Raw genomic sequence first — 24,687 nt, 5'->3', positions numbered from 1 at the left:
TGAGAGCTGCTTGTTGGTGCAGACTGCAGTCTGGGGGGAGCTGGGAAAGTTTGTCTGGCATGAAGCACTAAAGCTGACAAAAGATTGTAGGGCTTGGGCTGGAATCGATAAAACACGGGGTGTTGGGAAGGGAAGGTCAGAGCCCTTCCTTAGTTCACCCTGTTCTTTAAATATCCCCGCAGTTCCTGGTGGCTGCAGTGGACACGGGGAAAAACAACACGTACTCGATCCTTGGAGGGTCTTGCTTTTATTTATTTGGACGCAGATCTCACTCGCCTGTTCCATAAGGTCCTCAGTTTTGGGGACCCTTTCCGTGCAGCCTGGTCTCGTGGCAGGAGGTTGGAACAGGATGAGCTTTAAGGTCCCTTCCAACCCAAACCATCCTGGCATTCTGAGATGCTGTGAAATCCCTCGTGTCGAGGCGTTGCAAAATGGTAGCAACCTACATCTGCTTGTCTGGGAGATATCCCAGCGCCCGGTGCTGCGGCTCTTGAACTCCTCTGCCTTAATGGGTCAAATTTAGCAATTCAAAATCTGGCTTGTGAGGTAATTAGGAGGGATAATGCCCACTTCTTCCTCTTAACACCCTGATAGAAAAGCATCCAGGAAGGACTCCTGGACCTCAAAGATAAGCTGCCAGCTGCCACAGAGACTATCAAAGGGTGGCTCAAAGTCAAGAGCAAACAGCTGATTTTTTATGGTTCTTGGGTTTTTGCTGGTGGTGACAGGAAGCCATGTTCCCCAAGCTGTTCGCTTCCTGTTTTATTTTTACACCCAGCCCGAGCAGATCCACATGCCTATCACATGGGAGCTGCCTGCTTCTCTTGGGTTGTTCCTCAGCTGACCTAGAAAAGTGATTCTTTCCCCTTATAAATTAATCAAGAACTTGGGATGTATTTGCTTTCACTTAGTCCTAAAGATTTCAGGCATGTATGATGCTCCTTGTAGTGAGCTGGTCACCCAGGTTTCCTTCTCCCTCCTGGAGCTGGACAATCTGGGAGGGAGCTGTTTGATGCTTCAGCGTTTGGGCCTGTTAGTAAAGAGATTTTTTGTTAGTTCAAGGCACTGACCTGCACATAAAAGCATTTTCTGTCCAAAGCATAACTTCCGGACACTTAGGTTTTCTTCAGGCTTTTTATTTTATTAGTTTTTTAAAGAACTGGAAGTTTGTCCTGCCTGTTGTACAATCAGTCCTGAGTTGTTTCTGAGCACACTCCAGTCCTGCATCCTGATTAGAGTTCCCTCAACCTTAAACTGCTCTAGCACGAAAACAATGGTCCAGTGTAAACCTCATCCCCGGGGGATTTCCCAAGGGAAGAGGGGTGCAGCCTGCAGGATAAGGAACAGTCACCAGAAAGTTTCCTGGTCAGCTGCAAGCGCTTCCTGTTGTTCCAGGAGAGCCCCGCGTGCTGCGCCAGGAGGGAGGCACCACACGTGCTTTGGTGTGCTGGGAGAAGCTGTTTTGTTCTTTCTTTTTTTGTATAATAACATCTCCTGACTTCATCTCCTCGGTTTAAGCAACTATTGATTGCAAGTTTGAAATGTTTCTGAAGAGGAGCTTGTAAGAGTCACGCCAGGCGCTGTGTGAGCGTGGGAGGCGGGAGCCCTATCCGGGCAGTGGATGGGTGGGAAGGGAACAACGGCTGCGGCGTTGCCAGCAGCGCTGGGAATGTGGGCGAAGATGCGGAGTTCTCCATCTCTGCCTCTGTACCTGGGCTGGTGGGGCTCTGCTGTCACTGCAAGCCAGAGAACAGGAGGATCTTTATTTCTGATGAACCAGTTTTCTCAGGGTGGGGAGGGGGGGAAAGAAGGCTTATAAATAAAGCCATTTGAGAGCAGGAAAAACGAACACCATGGCTCTGGTGTGCCTGGAATTTGCGGTTGAGTAATCCTTTCCTGTTTCTTTTTTGGGTTGTTTTTCATCTTTCAGAACAGTGCCTGAAGCAGGTCCACCATGCCGTTAGTAACGAGGAACATTGAGCCAAGGCACCTGTGCCGTCAGACGTTGCCTAGCGTTCCGAGCGAGCTGGAATGCGTGACCAACATCACCCTGGCAAATGTCATTCGACAGCTGGGCAGCCTGAGTGAGTACCATGGCGAGCCTGCGCGTTGCCCTCAGGAGTCGCTACTGCTCTTTATTTAGCTCCCTTTCTACTCTCGTGTTCCTATTTCTCCCCCATCTGCCTTCCCTGGGTAATGCTAAAATGTTTTCCTAAAGAAATCTGATGCTAATTTCATATCCCTGGTCCCACTGCCTTCCTATCTAAGAGAAAATGGGGAGGGGGGTGTGTGTATGTGTGTGTGTATGTGAGAGGCTGCAGTGAAACTGCAGATGGAAGGATGGAGCACAACTCAGGCTTGTAAAATGGGAGGCTCTCGGAGCAGGCAGGATCTTGTGTCAGAGAACGTGCCTGTAATTGCATGTGCTACTAAATGGAGCTTGACTCTGTTGAATCTACACCATATCAGTAGTCTTATTTTTAATGGAAGATAATTAAAGCCCCCACACAGAAGCTCCTGTTTGCCCCTGCTGCTGTTTGTTGCGTTGTGAGACCCAACCAAAGACCCGTCTGAGCCAAATGGTGCCTCCAGAGCGTCGGTGGTTTGGGGCTGCTCACTCAAATGGCAGCATGAGCTGAAGCGATGCCTGGCTCAGCTAGCTCTCCAGTGGGCTGACCCATAGCCTTGGAAAAGCTGGAGGGAAAACACAGGCCTACATGCCACAGGAGATACGAAGAGTTAATTGTGGTCTCTCCGGGATGACTCCATACTCTGTTGAAATGCTCTGGGTTCTGATTAACCACCTTTGTCCTTGAAGCGAGACTTTGATAATCAAATTAATCTATTGTTTAGCTGCTCTGGGGTGTTTGCAAGACCTTCTGCTTGCTCTGCAAAGCAAGCCCTTGTCTTCCGCCATGTGGCAGGCAAAGTTTGGGTGCAGCCTCTTTCCAGCAGTGCAAACCATGGCTGTCACTGAAATCTGGGCCCGTGTTTGCTGCCAGTCGGTGTCACATTCTGTTGGGTTGGAGAAATGTCACTGCACAGGCGAAACCAGGCTCTCTGCTCGCGTTCAACTGGCCCTTGTTGTTCATTTGTTAGGTCTGGTAGCCAAGATGGTTGTGGAGAGTGAGTGAAATCCATCTCGTGCATGTGAAATGGTGAGGAAGGAGGCAGCAAAGCTCTGCAAAGCCCCGCTGCAGGGAAAGCTCATCCCTGTTCGGAGACACGCTGTGGGTTAGTGTGACAGCCCTGGCCAGATCCCACAGGTTTAGACCTTCTTTGCACAGATATTCAAAGCTTCTCTGTTTCTGAAGCGCTGGGAGCCAAATTGCAGCCTGTTTTTTTCCTCGGGAAGGTACCCTGGGAGCTGGGATGTGGGGATGGGAAGATGTGAGCTGCTGGACCAGTCACAGGTACCTGGAGGGGAAACTGAGGAGAGGAGCCTCCTGCTGACACGTGGTGTGAGAGGAGAGCAAGGCAGATGGGAAGGAAATGCTGAGCACCATCCACTTCCCCAGGGTCAGCAGTATTTTAAATAAAGCAATGTTTAGGCTACGCTCCCACCCAAATGACCAAACTCCTGCCCCCCACTCTTTCCTCTCTCCTCCAAGAAACAAATTCACTCTCTTCTTGTACCTTGACTAGTACAGGAACGTAGAGCAGGTTCAGTAGGCTGTGACAGCCCTGTCAAGTGAATAATCAGCCATGCCTGGTGCACCACAGTCTCTTTACAAAGATGCAAACATAAATCTTGTCAAACTTTCATATTCCAGTGAGTTTACCCTTCGTTACTATCGCAGCTGGGAGCACTTTGTATAAGTCGACTGCACGGTTTTGTGTTACTTTATAGAATCCACAAGCTAAAGATGGAAGGACCTATTAAATCATGCCGTCTGTCTTCCTGACAGTGCATGACAAAGATAATTCTGATTGTAAGCTGAACTTCTGCAGTCAAAGTAACTAAACTAAAAAATTAATCTCTGTCTTACCCCATCTAAAAGTGTTCATGAAGCACAGGCGACATGTGAGATGCTGGGTGATAACTGCAGCTGCACTTACACAGGCAAGGGAACACCGACCATCCCTTCTTCTCCCTCCAGGGTCAAAACCAATACAGAAAGTGCTATTAGATAGTGTTTGATACTTGAAATATACTTTGCATACCAAAGACTTAATTTTTCCCCTAGTGCTTGTTGCAGTTCCTGGTGAAATTCAGAAATGTTTTTCACTTGTTGTGAAAGTAGAAATGAAATTACAACTTTTCTTTTTTTGAGCTGTTGCTGGAAGGTTTTGCATTTTCCCACAGACAAATTTTTGCTCTCTTTGGTCAAATAGGAGATGTGTGCTGATGTTGAACATGGAGAGTGCTTCATGAAACATGGCCACAGCAAGAGCTACGTGGCCCTTAGGTTTCCAAACATAAAATCCTTCTCATGAGTTTGAGTTTGTTACTTGAGCATATGTGGAGTCTGCATTGTCTGGGAGGGTAGAAGGAAGAGGTCAGTTGAAGTTAACCTTCAGCATTTGCTTTCTACAAACACTTGGACCTGGCATTGCCACTAAAAGGGGTGGAGAAGGTTGAATTTTAACCTGGCCCGTTCACCGTGCTTGGCAGTGTAAGGAGATCTCCTGGGAGCAGGAACAAGGAGCTGATATGTCAGGTTAGATAGCTGGGAGTGTTTGTGCAGCTGGGCTTTGGGGATGCCCTCGCCCTGCCTTGTGCAAGGGGCGCTTTGTCTCTCTGATGGGACTCTGCAGACAGCCACGTTTTCCAAAATTGCTGTTGAAATTAGACTTCCAACTGGTTTTTCTTTCCTGAATGTCGGAGAGGATCTTTAGGAGTAACAGATTCCAGAACAAACTGTTGACCATATGATGATGCACTTCAAAACCAGACTGCTTATTGGGAGCAGCCTTGTACTCAGCAGCCGTGGCTGGAAATGTTTCCCATCAGTGGGAACACCATGGGCCCATGTCTGCGGTTGGTGCCAAGTCTGCTCTGCGCTGTCCTCAGCGTGGCTGGGGCTCCCTGGCTTGGTTTGTGCCTGGGAGCAGAACAAAAAGACAGGACTCATTGAAAGTTCTTGGGTTTCTTCCAGGTTTCCCACCTCTGTCTACCTGTGGCCATCTCTTGTTGCACTGTAGGTTTTAAACTCCTAAGGACGGGGCATGATTTTGTTACTCCTGTAACTGGTGCAGCTCCTGATCCGAGCCCCAGGCGCTCTCGTGGCCCGAACCACGGATGGTGCTTGTCATAGCAGCCCACTGGGTAGTCCAGGCTGTTTGAGAGGGAATGTCCCTGACTGAGAAGTTCCCTTTTGGTTTTGATTTAGAATCAATGTGAATGCATCGATTTTTCAGACAGTGCCACCTGAAGGAACAGCAGGGTCAGTGCTGTCAGCTGCGGTTACAGCTCCAGCTTTGGGATCCAGGACTGGGTCTGCTCTCTACTTCCAGAGTGCTTTAAGCTTGTAAAGATGTGCCAGCTCCCCTGGAGGCAGGCCTGCTGGAGACTGGGAGCCTTTGAGATTCTCCAGAGCAATAAAAATCTAACTGTATTTCCTTGTCTAATAAACAGAACAGCAGAGAATCTTAAAGGACCTTCAGATCCATCCACATTCAGACTAGTGTAGTGTTGTCAGTCCTTTTTAGTTCGTTTTAGTTTAGTTTTAATTGACTTTAAAGTATGTCTCAATTGTTTCCTTATTGCTTGAAGATCCCTTGGAAATGCCAGGTTTTGGTGGAACAAAGCGTTTTCTTCCTGGATGTTAAACTCAACCCTGACAAACTTGAGAAGAAGAGTGGTTGGTTCTTTCTTTCTTTCTTTTTCTTCTTTCTTCAAGAAAACAAGCTCGGAGACTGAGTATGGTCTGATGTAGTTCATGAGGGTAATGTGGACACTTTATTATTGCAGGTAAATCTGCAGAAGACATATTTAGGGAGTTGTTTACTCAAGCCAACACCTTTGCCTCTCGGGTGAGCATTCTTGTCGAGAGAGTTGACCGCTTGCAAGTCAAAGTCACTCAGCTGGATCCCAAAGAGGAGGAAGGTAATGGAGTGGAGCACAGGCCAACCATGGTGAAGGTTCTCGTTGAGTCAGCGTGGTTGGTTCAGCACCATAAACCCAGCGTGACACTGCCCTGGGTGGTGGAATGTGTTCTCTGGAGCGAAGAGGGACTGTTCCCTGCCTCCCAGTAGAGCACTTGTGGACAGCCTTTTTGGCCAGGTCCAGCTTTGCTCTTCAGGGATTCCCCATGTGGGATCTCACTCTCCAGCAGCTGGGTGGCAGTGGACGAGCTGCTTGAGCTTGGTCACAGGGGTTCCAACCCCATGGGCCGCTCGAGGGAGGGCTGTGTGGATGGAGCAGCGGATCTTGGCACAGCACGCTGGAGATTTGATGGGTTGCCCAAGGGATCTGTGGGAAAAGGAACCTGACCTTAAGAAGTGCAAAGCATGCCAAGAACTCCAACTGCAATCAGATGTTCACTGCTTGGGCTTCAGTGTTGTTGGCCTGGGTCAAGCTGTTCTTCACTTGCTCTCTCCTCTTCCTTACAGTCTCCCTGCAAGGTATTAACACCAGGAAGGCCTTCAAAAGCTCCACCACTCAGGACCAGAAGCTCTTTGACAGAGATTCTCTCCCTGTGCCTGTCCTCGAAACCTACGGGACCTGCAATACTCCTCCACCTCTCAACATCCTCTCACCTTACAGGTAGGGCTGCAACACCTTCTTGTTCCCTTGCAAAGAGGAACCTCTTCCTCCCAACCTGCCGGGAAGGTTCTTTCCCATCCTGTGCTGAACTGAAGTAGCTGTTTCCTCTGGGAAAGTTGAGTTGCTAAACTGAAATCCACCAGGAAATCTCCGTCCTTTGGATTATGTGAAACTTTGCTTTTGAGGTCATACAAACGAACATAGCTAGGAAATTGTGTCTTTGGTTTTCTGCTGTCACTTCCGTGGCTGCCTTGGGGTTAGGTGTGGCTGGCACTGCAGAACCATGCTGGGTGTGCTGCAGATGAGGCATTTTTCTTGTGCTGCACCGTAGCCCCATGGCTCCTTTCCAAAGAGCCGCAGCACGAGGTGCAGAGCATTCACCTGGAGGTGGCTCTCACCCAGGTGGGTGCAGCAGACTCCTGGTGATGCTTCCTGTGGCCTCCAGTGCCTGCTCTGAGACATCTGGTGCGACCTACACTGGCTGTGTAACCAGTTCTGAGCAGTCCCGCTCTGATTCCATCTTGTAGGTAGTACAAGTAAAGGGGGTCAGAATCCAGAGACTTATCCCACATCCATAAATATCTTCTGAGCAGGTAAAAAGTAATTACAGATAGCTGGAGGCAGCTGTCTCCTGCCAGACGCGGCTGCACTGCAAAGTGGGAGGAGAGGGAGTGTGTGTGCGCTCACTCAGGAGCTTCAAGGACGCTGCTGGTCTGATTTAGGGTTCCTGAGCTGGAGGAGGAGGTTTTTTCACACCAAAATACTGCACAAACAAAAGGGAGTTGAAGTGAGAGACCTGCTCTCTCCTGGTGATTGTTCAGAGCAGCTGAGCTCTTCAGGTGCTGAGGAATGGAGGGTTTGTGTGAGGGCAAAAGGGATGGGAAGTGGGAGTGCCAGGATGACTGGGATGTTCTGAAATGGGGGGGCAGAGGCAAGAACAGCCCTTCTGACCATCTCACTGCACCTTTAAACCATCGTCTGAGATTGTGCCTTGTGTTTCCTTCAACACAAAGAAATACGTGACTTGATCCTTGTCTGTGTGGTTTTTTCCCCTCCCTGTTCCAGGGATGATGGCAAAGAGGCGCTTAAATTCTACACAAATCCTTCATATTTCTTCGACCTTTGGAAGGAGAAAATGCTTCAGGACACCAAGGATATCATGAAGGAGAAGCGGAAACATAGGGTGAGGAAGGGAAGAACAGGAAGTGGGAAGTGTTAATAAATCTTGGACTCCAAATTTGCTATCCAAAATTCAGGTTTGCACTTTGGGACTCCTGAGGGATCAATTCAGTGAAGTTTTTATCTGGTTTACCTTCAACCTTGTTAATTAAAAAAAGAAAACAAAGATACCTCTAATTGGTTTTTCCAAATGCCACTGTCTTTGGGCCTTAATGTTAAATTATAGCGTAAGAGATGCAGTCTTAACATGCTTTATGTAGCTTTTGAGCAACTGGAGCACTAAGCATGAAAACAGATTGTGATTCTTCAATGAAAAATAACAAAAGAGAGATTTAGGGTGTGTTAGAATCCTGAGTGAGGCCATCTAAAGCCCAGTTCTCTGTGGGCAAGTGTCCATATTGTACCCCAGAACACTGAACACCATCAGGGCGAAGGTGAGATTTGGGTGTCTCGACACAGAGGCCAAAACCTGAATTGTTGTGGGAAACCAAGCTTTTACTCTGCCCTCAAGCTGCTCGTGCCAGAGGGTGATGATGGCATCGTGTCTCAGCTGCACTGAGGAGCCTGATGTTGTCTGGCATTTTTTTATGTTGTCTGTGCTCCAGCTTTTTTATATGGAAGATCTTTGGAGAGTGCAGCAATCAGGAAAGGAAACTAAAAATCCTCTTTGAGAATGTGTCTTCTTGTAACTGCTCCAGGTCTGTCCTGTCCCTCTCTATTCCCAGTGAATTTAAAGCAAAATAAAGCTTGTGTTTGATTCCTCCTCTCCTAGAAAGAGAAAAAGGAGAATCCGAACCGAGGAAATGTGAATCCACGGAAAATCAAAACCCGGAAAGAGGAGTGGGAAAAGCTGAAAATGGGACAAGAATTTGTCGAGTCAAAGGACAAGCATGGTCCTGCTGGGTAAGCAAGTCTGGGGCTGGGTGATTGGGATGCAGTTCACCCTGCGCTGCAGCTCCTCCGGATCCACGGATCGATACTGCCACTAATCAGATTCTCCAAAGTAAATCCGTCTGCTGATTTAAAATTTGCCAAATAAATCAGGGAGCTGCACGGTTGGAACAAGGTGGCAGGAACGGCTCTGGCTGCTCTCGCTGCCTGTGGGCACAGAGGTGTTGGGAGCTTTGGCTCTGCCCCACGGCGATGCCCTTCCCTCACACCCAGCCGAGGGTGGCATCTCGGTGCCATTGTGTGATGGCTTTGTTACATTTCACAAATGGCTCTTCACACCCTAAAGTTGAAGCGGGGGCTGTCCCCATCCAAGTATTTCAAGCTACAGATCTCTCTTTAGCACTTCTGGCTTGGGAATTCATTTAACTTTTGACACCAGCAAGGCTGGAAGCAGACCGAATTCCCCACAATCCTCTTTTTCCTTGCAGCTTCCTTTCATATAAGAAAAAAATCTCTCTTTAAATCACACTCTCCAGCTAAAAATAAAACTTGCTTTTAGTTTAATAGGAGAACAGGTTTGGTTTCTAGCAGGGGAATCGAGCAGCACAACAGCACCATTTTCTTGCTCCTCTCTTTTCTCATGTGAGCGTGTTCTTGCATTTGGATTCACTTGGGGTCCAGGGCCCCCAAAAATGGAGTGGTTCCCCCACCCCACAGTGAAATGAGTCCACTGAAAGTGTGAGAGTCTCTTTTCAGTACTATTCCAGCTTCGGATACTTGTTTTAATGGCATTGCGGTTTCCATTTCGATATTCTACTCTCAAGCTTATTTTTTGGCATCTTTGAGTATCTCCTGGTTTTGCCACTGATGATATTCAGTGTAACTGCAAGTTCTTTAAGTCCAAGTTGGTCAAAACACTCTTAAGTGTTTTCACAAAATCAAGTGTTAAGAAAAATGGATTTATTCAGGTGTTTGCTTGTTTATTAAAATACATACTCCTGCTGTTCCGGTGTGTGGCAGCAATAAACAGGGCAGCACCTGAGCAAATTTTAGCCAAAGAATTATGTAGAGCAAACACATACAGGTGTGTGTGGTTCTCCATATCAGAGTCTTTGAGAAGTAAAGGTTGTTTTTTTTAACGTTATAAAATTACGGACTGGTTTGCGTTGGAAAGGACCTTGAAGTCCATCCAGTCCCACCCCCTGCCATGGGCAGGGACACCTTCCACTACCCCAGGTTGCTCCAAGCCCCATCCAACCTGGCCTTGGACACTTGCACGGATGGGGCAGCCAACCTCTCTGGACAACTTTCTGGGGGAAAAATGAGCTTTAGGCATTGCCTTGAGCTCTTTAAACAAACTGCTCATCTTGCTTTTCCCAGGTACCCCTCCAACATGGTGTATCAGAACGGCAGCATCGGCTCCAGCGAAAGCATGGATGGGAACTGCTACCCGCCACCGCCACAGACTGACTCTATTGTGCCACCACCTCCCTCATTCCCAGATGACAGCCTGCCTCCACCCCCGGTGGAATTTAGGTAAGCCTACGGGATCCCTTCTGTCACCAAGGAGTAGTAGGTGGTGTAAAAGGATGACATGAGACAGGCTGAGATAGTTCAGCAGAACTTCCTAACGGGTGTTGTATGGGAACCAGAATGCTCCTGTCTGGAAGGGAAGTGCAACTGCAGGCAGGGACAGAGGCATAGGCAGCACAGCTCTCCATGAATCCCAGCCACCGTCACCATTCCCAGGCAGAAGGGGAGAACTAGAGCAGATTTATTCCCCAGCGGTGTCCCAGTGAATGGTTTGGCTCCATTGCCGGGGTTTTCCAGTGCAGTTGTTCCATAGCATGAACTTGTGTTCCTTGTGTTCCGTTTGGACAACACTCTCAGGCACGTCTTGGAATTGTTGGGGGTGTCCTGTGCAGAGCCAGGGGCTGAACATGATGGTCCCTGTGAGTCCCTTCCAGCTCAGGCTATTCCATGACAGAGCTTTGCAAAGAACAGCTTCTTTAACCTCTTTTGCTCTGATATGTGAGAAACACACGACGTGGGCACTGGAGATGGAGATGTATTTAAATTTCAAGGACTTGGGCACAGCAGCTGCCTCCTTCCCAGAGACTTGGGTGCAAGTTCAGGTCATTTACTTCGGATTGAATGAAATGGTGACTCCCAGGCACCTCCAGAGATGAGAGTTATGGTCCAGCAGTGGCTCAAGACGCAAAGGGCAAAACAAGAGTAGACTTTTTCTATTTTTTAAAGACATTAAAACAGAGTCAAGAGGAACAAGAGAAAGTCTGTCTGATACACAGGGCTGCTTGGCTTGTCTCCCTCTTATCCAAAGGCAGCAATGCTGCAGCAAAGGCTCTTCTGATGTGTCAGAGAGACCCAGCACTGCACTCTGCAGCCTGTGCCTCTCGGGCAGAGCAGACACGAGCTCTAAGATGAAGCTCTCACTGCCTTGTGCAGTTGCTTAGATCTCTGCCCAGCCCCACAGATCTCCCCTCTCTGGTTTTGTTTTGATGGTTGTTCTTAAGGAACCCTGGGAGGTAGATTTGATCTCCAGGAGTCTGTTTTGGATCAGCACTGTTAAAAATGGTGATGTTTTTGTGGCAAATGTACCTTATACTTCTGTCTTGCCATGGAAGGAGGTGTCAGTTTGGCGCTTCCCTTACACAGGATGTCACGCTGTCACATGGGCAGTGGGGGCCTTGGGATGAACAGAGTCTCCACAATGGGAGATGCAGTCCCTCATGCATTGGTGTTTTCCATAAACCATGTTGGGTTTCCATGTCCTCTCCTTCACTCCCCACGGCGAGCTCTGAGACATGGCTGCTGCACTGCAGCTCCGAGCCGTGGAATCCAGGGAGGAGATCCATTCCTAGCAGGTGTTCAGAGCATATGCTTTCCTGGCACCCCCGCCCTCCTCGTGGGGTTTATCCCTGCAGGCATCCCTGATCCCTGCCTGGCGTGTCACAAGCCTGACCTCAGCGAGGAGGGGTGATGGCAGGAGCTCTGGAGCCAGGAGGCTGCTCTGAGCTTGGACATGCCTGCCGGGCCTCTGACAGAGGTGAGGTGGCTCATGTTCTTGTCAGCCTGGGAGATGGGATGGAGGACAGCATTCCTGCTATCCCTAGAAGCTTTCCTTTGTTCTGGAGGTGTAGGCCAAAAGAAACAGTGCAAGGGAACTAAAACCAAGGAGTCAGGTCTCATGGAAACATCAGTTAGAAGCTGGAACTTGGATTTTTTTTGTCTGGACTGCAGCAAACACACATGATTTGCAGTAACATTGAGACTCTACAGTCTGATCTGGCCTCAAGACTAATTCCCTGTCTCTCTCCTTCTGTTGCCACAGCTATCCTGTAGACAACCAAAGAGGTTCAGGTTCTGGAGGGCCCAAACGATCCAGCCTGGTTAGCCCGAGCCACCCGCCACCAGCTCCTCCGATCGGATCCCCCTCAGCAGCCAGGCCGGGCTTTGCTCCCCCTCCAGCTCCTCCTCCCCCACCACCGCTGATGGAAAACAACCCCCCTCCACCACCTCCCATGGGCTTCCCCTCCCCGGGAACCCCCCCGCCACCCTCGCCCCCTTCTTTCCCCCCTCACCCCGAGTTTGCTGCCCCTCCACCTCCCCCACCTCCCCCAGCAGTTGACTATTCCAGTGTTCTCCCAGCTCCGCTGCTGCAGCCGGGTAGTGGGATTGCACCACCCCCGCCGCCCCCTCCGCCTCCTCCCGGCCCACCACCCCTGGCTTCCAGCGGCCTGGACGGCCCCCCGCCCCCTCCTCCACCCTCCGACACCTCCACATCCAAGCCCAAGTCATCCTTGCCTGCAGTTAGCGATGCCAGGAGTGATCTGCTTTCGGCTATTCGGCAAGGTAAGGCTGCGTTTCCACGCCAGCATTCTCCTTTGCCTCTGGAAAACTCTTGGGAACTGTCTCCTGGAAGGAGTGTGACTGCCTTGCTGCTCAAGGCTTGTCCCTTGTGGTCCCTCCTTGTCTGCCCACCCTCATGAGCACCTTGCTGGGTTTTATGCTTCCCCCAACACCTTTGGAGATGGCAGTGCCCGAACTGGAGTGATCCAGGTTTGTTGGGGAATTTACAGCAGTGGGGTTACCCCTCGGAGGGGCACAGAAGGGATTTGCTTCCCATTCCACCTCCCCACCCAGCCTGTCCTGGCTGTCACCATCAGTGTTACCCCAGCACTCCCAGCTTGCCTCGCTCAGAGCACTGTGACAAAGGGAGATTTCAGCGTGAGCGAGACCTTAGCATGATGATCCCCTCCATTCCCTCCTTCCCAACAGGCTTCCAGCTGCGCAAGGTGGAGGAGCAGCGGGAGCAGGAGAAGCGGGATGTTGTAGGGAACGACGTGGCCACGATCCTGTCGCGCCGCATCGCGGTGGAATACAGCGACTCCGAAGACGACTCCTCCGAGTTCGATGAGGATGAGTGGTCGGATTAGCCAAGCTCCCATCCCCTCCTTCCCTTCTCTCCTGGGTTCACTTCTTACAGAATCAGGTGGCCAAACCTTGCACCACATCCTTTCCATCCAGTAACCAAAGATGTGCCAAGGGTTTTCAGACAACCAGCAGCATATCTCCCTTCTCCCTCCCCCTCCAGCTCTGGCAGGACTTTGTGCTCTGCCTTTCCAAAAGGTCTCCTCACGGACACTGAGGATGCGGCGTTGGGATTTAGCTGGAGGGGGTGTAACGGTTGCTTATTTAAAAGAGAGCTAAACCTCCAGATTTTTGATGCCACCAGGCAGAGCACATATAAACCCTCCATCCTGAGGGATTTTTAAAGTAAAGATGGATGATCCTGTTGCGGCCGCATGGCCTTTCGGATGAAGGACATTTTCAGCTGGTTTTCTCAGTGCAACAGCAGACAGTTGATCTGATGGCTCTTCCTTGCCAGTGAATACTGGTGGTGCTGCAAGAAAATGGGCTTTAAATGTCAGTTCTCTGCTGCATCCCACTGTCAAATAATCAGGGTTTTGGCAATGGTGCACAATTCTTTCCCCTCTGACCCCTAAGTATTAATTCCAGATCACCCTGTGTGGGGTGCACTTCCCTGCTCCGAGGCTGCTGAGTGCCTTGGGTGCAATGTAAGGAGGGACTTTTTTTTATTTTAGAAGCTGCCTTTACCTTCCTCAAATCTCCTGGACTGCTTTGCCAAGAGGAGACTTGCACAGAGGGATGTAAAACCAGGGCAGGATGGCTTGCTCAGCTTCCCACTCCTGGGAAAGCAGAGCTACTGCCCCACTGAGACACATCTGTGGTCAGCTCCGAGCGGTGGCCAGACCTCACCAGGCTGATTTTCTCCAATTCATGCTGAGGTTGTGTTTTAAAATTCCCAATTCAGTGCCTAAGACAGGGAGATGGGGTGGGGAGGGGTTCTCTGAACACCAGGCACTGTGGTGGTCTTTGGCCTGGCCAGGGCAGTTTGAGAGGTGCTTTTTTTAGCGGGGTGACCGTACTTTTAACACAGGGACTTAAATGCTGGTATTGCCTTTGCTTCTTCTCCCTTCCCCCTAGGGAGGGGAGTTTGTGTGCCTAAAAACGTCATGTGTGTGAGCTGAGTTGCCCATCCGTTACATCAGACCTAACTTACCCTAATTTTGTTATTATAATTCATTAGTTAATTTTAAGAGAACGTTTCTTCTCCTCACTAACCCTGTGAATTAATTCCCAGGCTGCTCACTATAGATCCAGTACTGGCAGGGGAAAATGGGGAATTTGAACTAGCTGACCTCGGTTTTATTGCTGTTTTATGTTACCTTACATAGAATATGAGCATATCTTGGAAATCTAACCCAGATACCCCTGATGTGTATTTTAATTTGGACATGACTCAGTAAGGGTCATGCAAAAAGCAATTCCAAAGCCTTTTTGAGGTTATGGGTCCAGCTGTTGTGGGATGTGTGTCCCACTAAGACCAACTCTCCCATCTTTTTGCCTTTCTTGAAGTATTTCACCAGCCTGTGCCTGTCTCTCTTCCCTGCCTCGCCTCCTTTAATGATGTTGCTGATACCTGGAATGCTGGGCCCTGCCCGAGGTTTGCTGGAAATCCTGCTTGGGAGTTGATTGATGGCTTCAGCTTGTGCCATCGAGTTCTTACTGATTCCCTGTGTGTGTGTGCGTGCATTTTAATCTTGGCTAGGGCAGAGAAGGCCTGGAGGATGGGCTTGGGGTGCAGATCAGGCTGGGACCCAGTGAGACCCCAGAGATTCCCTGGATGGCTGCGCCATCAGGCTTTGTCTGCAGGCAGGCTGCAGAGGGCATAGGCAGCAGGGCATCCCAGTGGGCTGGGAACATCTGAGCAGCACTAGTTCCAGGTTCTGGAAGAGGGAACAAACCTCTGGAGTGCAGGTGAGCCATGGTGCAGTGGAGAGATTGGGAAATGCAAAGGGATGGTTGCTGCAAGCTGGGTGAGGGGATGAGAGAGGCACTGCCTCGTTCTGCTGCTCCTTCTGAGAGCATCCTCCTCCGGCTGCTCCCAGAGACAAGTTCCCGGGAACAACAGGCCCTGAGCTAACCCGGGCTGACAGCAGGATCACACAGGGAAGCGAGGAGCCCGCAAATGCCAAACCTGGCTAAATTTGAGATTGCCTTAACTAGACTTAGCCCTTGTTGGGAAAGGGGAGCGAGTCTTCCTGTCGCCTGAAATACGGAAAAGTGCCATATTCCCTGAGCTCCGGTGGATGGTGTGTCAGGCAGGGCCGTGCTGGGGACAGTCCCTCACGCTGTGTCTGTTGCACAAGGACGCTGCTGTGTGGGCACGGCCGCGGGCGGAGGCGGCTCCTCCGGCTCCTCCGGCTCCTCCGGCCTCCTGGCAGTGGGAGGGACGCTGCCTTGTCCCTGCAAGCCTGCTGGAAACACCCTCTGCTCCCAAATCCCATCCCAGGGCAGGAATCAAAACTGCAGGATCCTAAACAGAAGGGTTGTGGACAGGTAGGGAAGGTTGGTTGTTGGAGTGTTTTTTAAATCTCCTTTGAGTCGGGCTTTTTTTTTTTTCTTTTTTCTTTTTTTTCTTAAATCTTTGATTGCCAAGCAGGCTTAGCCTGTGCGGGGATCCCTGAGAAACAGCTGCTCTAGAGGGACCATCTCTGAGTATCGTTGCAAAATCGCAAAGCTCTGGGCCACCAAGTGAGCTCAATGTTTTTGAAAGCAGTAGGGGAGGAGGAGAGGTGCCAAAACCAACCTTTGCAAGAGAGAGCAGCTGTGCTGGAAGTGCAGGGCTGCCCTACCACCTCTGTCCTCGTGTCGTGGGCTCTTACTCCTTCCTCCCCTCTTCCCACATGAGGCTGGGGCGAGCCTCGAGCGTTTCCCGGAGCCCAGGGCACGAGCTGGTGCTCCCTACGAGCAGCCTCCCTCTCTCATTGCAGCCATTCCGCCCATCCTGGGAGCCGCTGGCTCGGGGCTGCAAGTCCGGGCAGGCACGGCCGCCTTCCCTTCGCTGGTTAAACATTCTCGCGGTGTCCTCGCCCGCAGTGCTTGGCTGCTGCTGCCGGCAGCCTCTCCCCCGCCGCCCCCCTTCCCCTCGCTGGGAAAGCCTCGTCCCGGCTCCCCGGGCTCAGCCCGGAGCCGCCGCCGCAGCCGGTGACCTTCACTGCTTCTCCTCTCCTTATCAGAGCCAGGGAAGGGGCTCGCGGAGGTCCCAGATGGCTGAGGAATCGTGCAGAGTGTCATTTCAGGGAAAGGATAGATTGGAATTTTTTTTTTTTTTTTTTCCCCACAACGTGAACTTATTTAACGTATTTCTTTTAGAAGTCCCTGCCCTGGAGGGGCTCTGGGAGGGAGCTGCCTGGCAGGGCAGATGCAGCTGCCCCGGGTCAGGTTTCACTGCTGTTGGATTTCGGGGGTGCTTTCTTCTCTTCCTTTTTAAACAAAGCCTTGAAGTGGAAGTGGATCCGATGTTTTTATTACTGTATTAACATTCATTTTAATTCATTTCAGAAACTAACCCATTTTTCTTCCTGATTAGAATGTCATAGAATTAGACGAGCTGTAACCCCTCCTGAAGTGCCTTATTTTCCTACACGATATAAATATATTTATAAGAGTAATTATTCCATTTGTATCTTAGGGGTTTATTGCTGAGCAGGAGATAAGGTGGGAGAGGAGGGATGGGAAGTGCCCTCCACGGACCCAGCCAGGCTGGAGGTCGGAAGGGTGACATTTGATGGATACTCTCAGGGTGCAGGGGGTTCCTCACTTCAGACCAAAGGAGTTTCAGCAGTGAAACTCTACTTACAAAGAAGAAAAAAAAGAAAAAAAACCCCAACTTGTGAGCAAAATACTGTAGATTTGTCGGGTTTTTTTTTTACCCCTGCAAAATAAACACTGATGGCCGGACTCTGCGGGGAGGCAGTGGGTGTGGGGGATCAGAGCCCGCCCCTGGTCCATACTTGCACATCCCAGTGCAGACTCCCTGCCTTCTGTATTCCCATGTAATGTCTGCTTTTCCCTGTCAGTTGCTGTATAAGCCAGATTTCCTGCTGCTTTGTTTCGTTGTTTTTAGTAATCAGCTCAGTAACCCCTGGATGAAGATCCCAACTGCAAATTTTTTGTAATGTACATGTATAAAAAAAAAATAATAATTTTTTTGATTCTTTTTTAAAACTTGATAAAACCTTTCTATCCAGTCGGTGCCTGTGTGTGTTACTGTGGGGGTGTGAGCCTGGGCCTGGCACAGGGGCTGCAGGGGCTTGGTGTGTGACTTGGAATCATGAAAAGGTTTGGGCTGGAAGGGACCTTAAAGCTCATCTCATTCCATGGGCAGGGACACCTTCCTCTCTCCCAGGGTGCTCCAAGCCCCGTCCAGCCTGGCCTTGAGCACTTCCAGGGATCCAGGGGCAGCCACAGCTGCTCTGGGCAAACCTGGCTCGTTCCTGGGAGCATGGGAGGTGCTGGGCCGCCGGAGCCAGTCGTGCCTGTCCTTGTGTCCTCAGTGCAGCTACCAGGGTGTCCCTTGGGAAGCCCAGTGTCCAGGGAGGTGCCGGCTGTGTCCTGCCCAGGTGGAGGCCGAGGAAAGCTGGCGCATCCCGAGCTGTCTGGCAAACACCATCGGCACAGACACCTTTCCCGTGCCGAGGTGGAGTGAGCGCTATTAACAGTGGGAATTTGAGGGTCACAGCACCAAGGAAGCCCCATCCAGGAGCAGCCTCCAGCCTCCCCCCAGCACTCCCTGCCATAGGAAATGAGCCATAGAGCAGAGCCGCTGCAGCTGGGCTGGGAAGGGGCTGCAGCAGCTTTTTGCCTCCATTTTGCAGCTCCAGGTCCCTCGTGCAGTGAATGTGCCTGGCAGTGGTGGCTGCTGGCCCCGAGCTCAGGTGCCTCATCTGGCCTTGCTCCGTGGGGCTCTGTTTTCTTGCTGGTTGGTGAAGAGCAACAAAAGGCTCTGTCCCTGCTGCTCCTCATCCCTGCTTTTACCGCGGGCTTTGCTCTGCCAAATTCCCTTGGCTTTAGGAGACACCGGTGCCTCGCTCAGCAACGCTGTGCCTTTCTTGGCTGACAATGGTCCCTGGCTGCAAAACCTCATTAGATTAATTGGCCTTGCCAGCTCCTGAACAAGCAAGGCCTTTAGTCATGCTGGGGCACAGAGGGCAGGGGAAGGAGGGAGCTCTGGGGCTTCCACACTCCCTTGAGCTGCATGTCCCAGCTCTTGGCTCCAGCTGGAGCCTGGGAGGAGCAACTGGAGCTCCTGGCTGCCTTTGGATGGGTGCGGCCGTGGCCAGGTGGTCTCTCTGCTTTTTTGGGGTTCAGGACAACACGTAGCCTTGTCCTTTTGGAGTGACAGCCCTTGGAAGACATCTTCAGAGTCTGGGAGGTATTGGTGAGTTTTGTGCTGGTTTAACCCCCTAAACAATAGGGAGATCTTAGTCTCAGATCTGCCTTCCTGGGTGACCCTCAGGGCCCTATGCCTCCACCCTCCACAGAGCCGGGGAGCTCCCGGAGGCTGAGGTTAAGCTCGGTGCAGGGAGGAGAAGCCCAGCAGTGATTGATTGTGTGAGCCCCAGCCCCATCCATGAGCAGCGCTTTCCTGCCACAGCTGGGGCAGTGTCTCCACAGCTCCGTATCCTTGGCACACCGACCTTGGCCCCGGCCTTTGATCTCTCTCCGTGCCCGTCTGTCTCTTCCACATGACTCGGCACAGGATCACAGCTGGCCGGGCTGCGGCTTCACGGGAGACCCCATCTCCAAAGACCTATTTAATTTTCTCCTTCAAGGTGGTGTTAGCAACACCCAGAAGATGCTGCCGGCTGCCTTGGACGAGTGGGCTGTGTGTCCTTTCCACCACTGACGTCAGCTTCTCTCCCTTAATTCCCCCTCTGGGACCGCAGCAAGTGCAGGCGCTGCCAGCTCGGATCAGCGTTAACAGCCTGCTCTCCCAGTGTGTGGCAGCGCTCCGCCGTGCCAATGTCACCCCCGACTCGCGCTGCTGTCCCTGGCCAAGCAGCCATGGGTGGTGGGAGAGCACTACCCTCTTCCAGCATCCTGGGAAAGGCCCAGTGCCAGCAGAGAGTCCCTGTTCCTTGCACGTAGGTGTGTGCTGAGATGGCAGCTCAGCCCCTCAGAAATGGCTGACTCCTCTCTCTCGCTCTCTTGCTGCCTGGTGGGTTTTTTTCTCTCCTCCTCCCTGCCTTTGCTGTTGCCTACGCGGTTGTGTGGGGAAGGCAATCGGCTCCCGTGCTGCGGATGGCTTTATCTGTAACTCTTCCATCTGCTCACAGCAGCTCACAAATAACCACGGGGTGCCAGAGGAATTATGTTATTTGGAGCTCAAGTTTCTGCAGTCTGGCAGGGCAGCAGCTCTGCGCCGGGCTCAGCCGCTCTGCAAAGGCCAGCGCCAGCATGGCCAGGGCTTAAGGCAGGAGCTGGGGATGTGGCCAGGGCCGAATTACTCTCCCCATCCAGTTAGACAAAGCGCCAGCCCCGAGCCAGCATGGAAGCCTGGTCCTCTGGGAGCTTCCTGTGGAGAGCAGAGGGTCCTGCTGGCCCCGGGTCCCTGCACAGCCGTGGGCTCATGGCAGGAAGCCGCCTCCTGCATCACGTGTGGCAACAGGGATAAAATGAGCAGCTGCTGACCCCCTCTCCCTGCACTTCGCTGTTTCCCACCAAGCACAGCCCTCTCGGACAGACTTCCCTCCCTGGGAAGCACCATCCGATGCCTGCAGAGCCATGGCTGTGGTGGTGGCCGAGGATGGTGCTCGAGGCCGAGCTGTGCTGGGAAATGCCTCCTGCTGCCTCCGGCATTTGGTAAAACACTTACAGCAGGGCCGTGTTTTCTTCATTTCCTGCCTGCTCCTGCTTCCAAGGAAACAAAATCCCCCAAGCCAGGGCTGAGGTTTCTCATTTAAATGTAACCCAGGCCCATAACTGGAGCTGCCAGCCCTCCCCATGGCCCGGCGGCCCCAGGGTGGTGCAGGGGCTATGTCAGGACTCACGGTCCCATCATGGGCACTCCAGTAAGGCACTGAGAGCAGAGACCCATCCCTGGGATGGGGTGTGGGGAAGGGCAGCTCTTGGCTGTGCCCCAGGCAGGGCACTTGGGCTTCAGGGTGCCAGGGGGAGGGTTTGGGTAGAAGCAACCTCCTTCCCTCCTCCCATCTGGCAAAACCCTGGTGGTTTTGGCACCAGGGCTGTAGCAGGGGCTCCAGAGCGGGTGGTTTGGGACCAGCCCTGGCTCTGCTGTGCGTGCTGCCAGCTCTCTCACCTGCATGGTGGCCAAGGGCAAGTGCTTGGAGCCATATCTGGGCCCCGCTGCTGCCAGCAGGACCAGGGCTGCCCACACTGGAGAAGGGGAGCAAACCCAACCCGCCCCCCCTGCCTGCACTGGAGCGCGGGCAGGGCTTGGAGGCAAGAGCTGCCTGTGCTTGCGGCATCTGCTGAGAGCCTGGGAAGGGCTGGCCCTGCCAGATGTGCGAGCACAGCTGGGGTGAGGCCGTGCCCACGTCTCTTAGCTCATATTTTAACCCCAAAGTTGGGCTGTTGGTCCCCGTGAGCCTCTCCTGCACATCCCTGGCGTGGGGGTGGCTGCTCAGCACTCTGGCACCTTCTTGGATGGATTTGACTCTTTTTTATAGCTTCACTTTTTGCATCTTTCTCCACCAAAAAAGGGAGCAGGCTGCTGTATCTCCCCGCCTGGTGCCTCCTGCTCCATCATCCCCCAAAGGCCTGGAGCAGCCGGGAATGTCTCTGGACTCGCTGGAGTGCTGGGAGAGCAACTAGCCCTGGCAGGATCAGGGTCGTGGCTTCCTCCAGCCCATAAGCTTCCCTCATCCATCCTGGCAGCAGGGAACTGGACACAGGTAGGAGCCAAAGGGCGCATTTCCCACCCGGGAAGGGGGCACACGGAGCAGCCACACGCTGGGCAGCGGCCACTGTGGTGGCAGCAGGGGACGGGGCTGTGAGGGTGACATTCTTGGGGTGGTGGGGACAAGGATTCAGTGAGGGCTCAGTTCCCACAGCTCCCAAGTTGCTGGTCTTGGGGAAATGCCTTGGCCTGAGTTGTGATGGCTTTTGATGCCACGCTGTCACTGTGGGTCGCCGCAGCTCCTGAGCCCTCTGCATGCCCCGATCAATCGGAAGCTCCGGCACAGCCCTGCCAGGAGCTGGGAAGGGGGGGCTGCAGCCCTGTGCCCACCCCCCACCGCCGGCCGTGGTGGGTGGGAGCCTGAGGAGGGGTTCCAGCAAACCTGAACGGTGCTGCCTTTGTGCCCTGCACACCCTGGTGTGTCACTCTGTCCCCAGGGGAAGTGACAGGGACCCCAGGGAGTGGGAGGAACTGGAGGGGCTTGCACACCGTGAAGCTCCCTCTGAAGACATCAGCAGGGGAGGCACGAGGGAGAGAAAAGCTGTTTCAGCTGCCATGTGATGTTGACATAAGAATCACCAGGTAAAAACTGCCCCTGAATACAGCAGAGCTGGGAATTACGGGATTTTTCACTGCTGGGGGACGTAGGCTCGGGAATGATCTCCTGGCTGAGGGTGCTCGGCTGAGCCCTGGGGTGCAATGAACACCTCCAACCTCTGGCTTAACCTCAGCAGGGACAAGGGGAGCCCGAAAGTCCCCATCCCCGGCGCCGAGCTCAGCCCTGGGAGAGCAGGAGACAATCTGTGGGTCCTTCAGCCCCCCCAGCCCCATCTCCTCTCATCACTTGCTAACGCAGCCCCTTGCCAGCGCTCAGCCGGGGGAAATCTTCATTTCCTCTGCAATAAACAGCCCCAGCCCCCGGGGCTGCCACCAGGTCCCCGAGCCCAAGGTGAAGCGGAGCCCCGGGGGCCGCGCACATCCCCCTGCACCGAGCCGGCCCCCGGCGGCTCCTCAGCCCCGGGCTCTGCCACATCCCGGCGCGTCTGCGGATGCACAAATGCCTGTGAGAAACCTGCTGCTCCCTGACCGGGGCGGGCAGGGGCACGGGGGGCTCTGGGGGCGCAGAGGCTGCTACCGGAGGGTCTGAGCTGCCCTAATTAGCTCTGCCATCATTAAGCCCGCCTTCCGTGCGACCAGCAGGCAGCTGGGGCAGCAGGGATGGGTGTCCCAGATCCTGTGTGAGCGGCGACTTTCGCAGCATGGGAATCTCAGTGTGGGGGTGCTGGGCACGGCCCCCCTGTGCCCCCTCCAACACGAGAGGGGCTTGGGGGCAGAGATGGGGCAGAGATACCATTCCTGCTGGATGGAGGGCCCAGGTCGCAACCCCTCGGATGGACGCCCACCGTGGGAATGAGTCCTCGCCATCCCTGGGTGGGGGAACGTGTCAGATGTCACCAGGAGAGCTGGAGGCAGCCCCTGTGCCTGCTGGGGCTGTGAGGATGAGGATGGTCAGGGGCCTCGGTGCTGCTCCCCCCGGGCCAGCTCCCGCTAACAGGATGTGATGGGTGGGGGAAGCACTGTCACTCGGCATCTCTTATCCGGGAGCAGGGAAACGGAGCAGGGGGACGGCCCTGATGGGACTCGGGAACCGCAGCCTTCTCTGCCCCCTCGGGAAACAACATCCCACCCCCTCCCCAGCATCAGACAGCCGCACCTCGTACCACAAATTAATTTATTCCCCTACCAGAGTTGTAAACAAGAAGCAGCCCCCCCACCCTGACCCACCGAGAGGTCCCCATCCGGAGGGGTCCCTGTCCTGAGGGATCCCCAGCCCAGGGGATCCCCATCCCCAGGGTCCCCTTCACAAGGGGCCTTTCACATCCATCTCCCCAGCCCAGAAACATGCAAATCCAATCCCAGTGCAAAGAAAGGCTTTGGTGGGGGGAGCCCTGGGTGCCGTGAGGGGGGGTGGCAGCACACTGAGGACCCCAAAACTTGTGGGTTTGGGGGTGCAGAGCCTCCGGCAGCCCTCCCTCCTGAAGGCAGCGAGCACTAGAGGGCAGCAGGGCCCAGTGCTGGGTGGTGGGAGGGAGGCACAGAAATCAAATTAAATAATAATTTTAAAAACAATAAATAAATAAATGGATGGACGGCTGGGAGAAGGGGGAGGGGAGGTGAGTCCCTTCTCCTGTGGTAACAAGTCTCTCCTCCCCTTCCCCAAATGTATAAAATATATTTTGACTATCTGATGTAAATAACAAGGTTGTAAAAAAAGCAAGAGGAGGACAAACGTTCCTGGTGCTGCCCCACCCTTAAAAAAATAAAGCATCGTAAACAGTTTTAAAGAAAATATGAGGATCACCCCCCTCTCTCACGCATAAATATAGATTATATTATGGATAAAAAATACATCTTTCTCTCTATTCAAAAAGTGGAAAAATAGAGGAAAAGAAGGGGTTGTGCCCAAAAAGGATGAGGCTGGGAAGAGCTGCTTGATTCCAAGAGCTCCTGCAATGTGCCTCTGGGAATGAGAAGGGGGAATCAAAGCAAATCCCCCGACTGCAATCGGTAAGTGAAAGATGAGGGGAGGGGGGGGGGCACATCAGACGTCACTGGGGGAGCGGGAGCGGAAAGGCAGCGTGGAGGAGAAGCACCCGCAGCACACGGCCCACAGCACTTTCTGGATCTCCTGGTTCCTGAAGGCGTAGATGACGGGGTTGAGCATGGAGTTGTAGGTGGCGGGGAGCAGGGTGACGTAGGTGTAGAGGGCCGGGTAGCTGTAGTCCCCCAGCAGCCCGTACACGGCAAAGGGCAGCCAGCAGGATGCGAAGGTGCCCAGGATGACGGCCAGGGTGGCGATGCCCTTGCGGGTGGTGACGTAGTGGGCGCTGGCCAGGAGGTGCCTCTGGACGGCGATCTGGTGGGCGTGCCGGCACACGATCCTACAGATCTGCACGTACAGCTGGAGCATCACCGCAAACACCGCGAAGAAGGAGACGGAGAGGATGACGAGGTGGTTCTTGGTCAGCGGTCTGACGATGCTGCAGGCGGAGGGCTCCTTCAGGCAGTTCCAGCCCATGACGGGCAGCAGCCCGTAGCAGATGGAGGCTCCCCAGGTGAGGATCAACATGATGTAAGTCCTGGTGACCGTCCTCTCTGAGTAGTAGGTCAGGGCATTGTAGAGGGACAGGTAGCGGTCAATGGTGATGGTAAGCAGGCTGCTGACGCTGGCCGTGAAGGAGGTGACCAGGAGCCCCACGGTGAGCAGGCTGACCGCTTCTGATGGGATGAAGTACACAAAGGCAAAGTGCAGGATCAACCCCAGACCCGCCAGGAGGTCGGCTGTGGCCAAGCTGCCGATCAGGAGGAACATTGGGGCACGGAAAGTCGGGGTGTAGAAGATGACCACCACCACAACGGCGTTCTCGCAGGAGATGATGGTCCCCGAGATGGAGAGGACAACGTCCCACGGGTTCAAGGCGAGGGGCTGCACCACAGACTCCAGATCCAAGGAGCTGCCACTGCCATTCCTGGCTGAGAACCAGCCTTGCTGGCCTTCGCTGGAGTTGGGGGGCTCTTTCTCCATCATGATGGCGGA

General features: G+C 53.0%; 2 protein-coding genes across 4 annotated transcripts in view; one reads left to right on the top strand and one right to left on the bottom strand.

Moving 5' to 3' along the window:
* WASF2 (WASP family member 2) overlaps positions 1–17,417 on the top strand; it is a 32,224-nt gene extending 14,807 nt beyond the window's left edge. The window contains exons 2-9 of one of the 3 annotated variants that reach the window (XM_048327101.1): positions 1,936–2,084; positions 5,915–6,049; positions 6,556–6,709; positions 7,775–7,892; positions 8,661–8,791; positions 10,160–10,315; positions 12,132–12,652; positions 13,079–17,417. In XM_048327101.1, coding sequence (XP_048183058.1) covers positions 1,955–2,084; positions 5,915–6,049; positions 6,556–6,709; positions 7,775–7,892; positions 8,661–8,791; positions 10,160–10,315; positions 12,132–12,652; positions 13,079–13,236 — 1,503 coding nt within the window. In that variant the 5' untranslated portion in view covers positions 1,936–1,954 and the 3' untranslated portion in view covers positions 13,237–17,417. Of the gene's footprint in view, positions 1–1,930; positions 2,085–5,914; positions 6,050–6,555; positions 6,710–7,774; positions 7,893–8,660; positions 8,792–10,159; positions 10,316–12,131; positions 12,653–13,078 lie in introns of all 3 variants that reach the window. The other 2 variants (XM_048327100.1, XM_048327102.1) reach the window with 2 other exon arrangements.
* Positions 17,418–22,804: 5,387 nt separating this feature from the next.
* GPR3 (G protein-coupled receptor 3) lies at positions 22,805–24,678 on the bottom strand. The gene has a single exon (XM_048326931.1). The coding sequence runs from the start codon at positions 24,676–24,678 to the stop codon at positions 23,692–23,694; it is 987 nt and encodes a 328-aa protein (XP_048182888.1). The 3' UTR covers positions 22,805–23,691.
* Positions 24,679–24,687: the final 9 nt, after the last annotated feature.

This window comes from Corvus hawaiiensis, chromosome 23 (genome assembly GCF_020740725.1).
Source record: "Corvus hawaiiensis isolate bCorHaw1 chromosome 23, bCorHaw1.pri.cur, whole genome shotgun sequence".
NCBI lineage: Eukaryota > Metazoa > Chordata > Aves > Passeriformes > Corvidae > Corvus > Corvus hawaiiensis.
The sequence above is the reverse complement of the archived record's forward strand: the minus strand, read 5'-3'. Positions and strand labels throughout refer to the sequence as shown.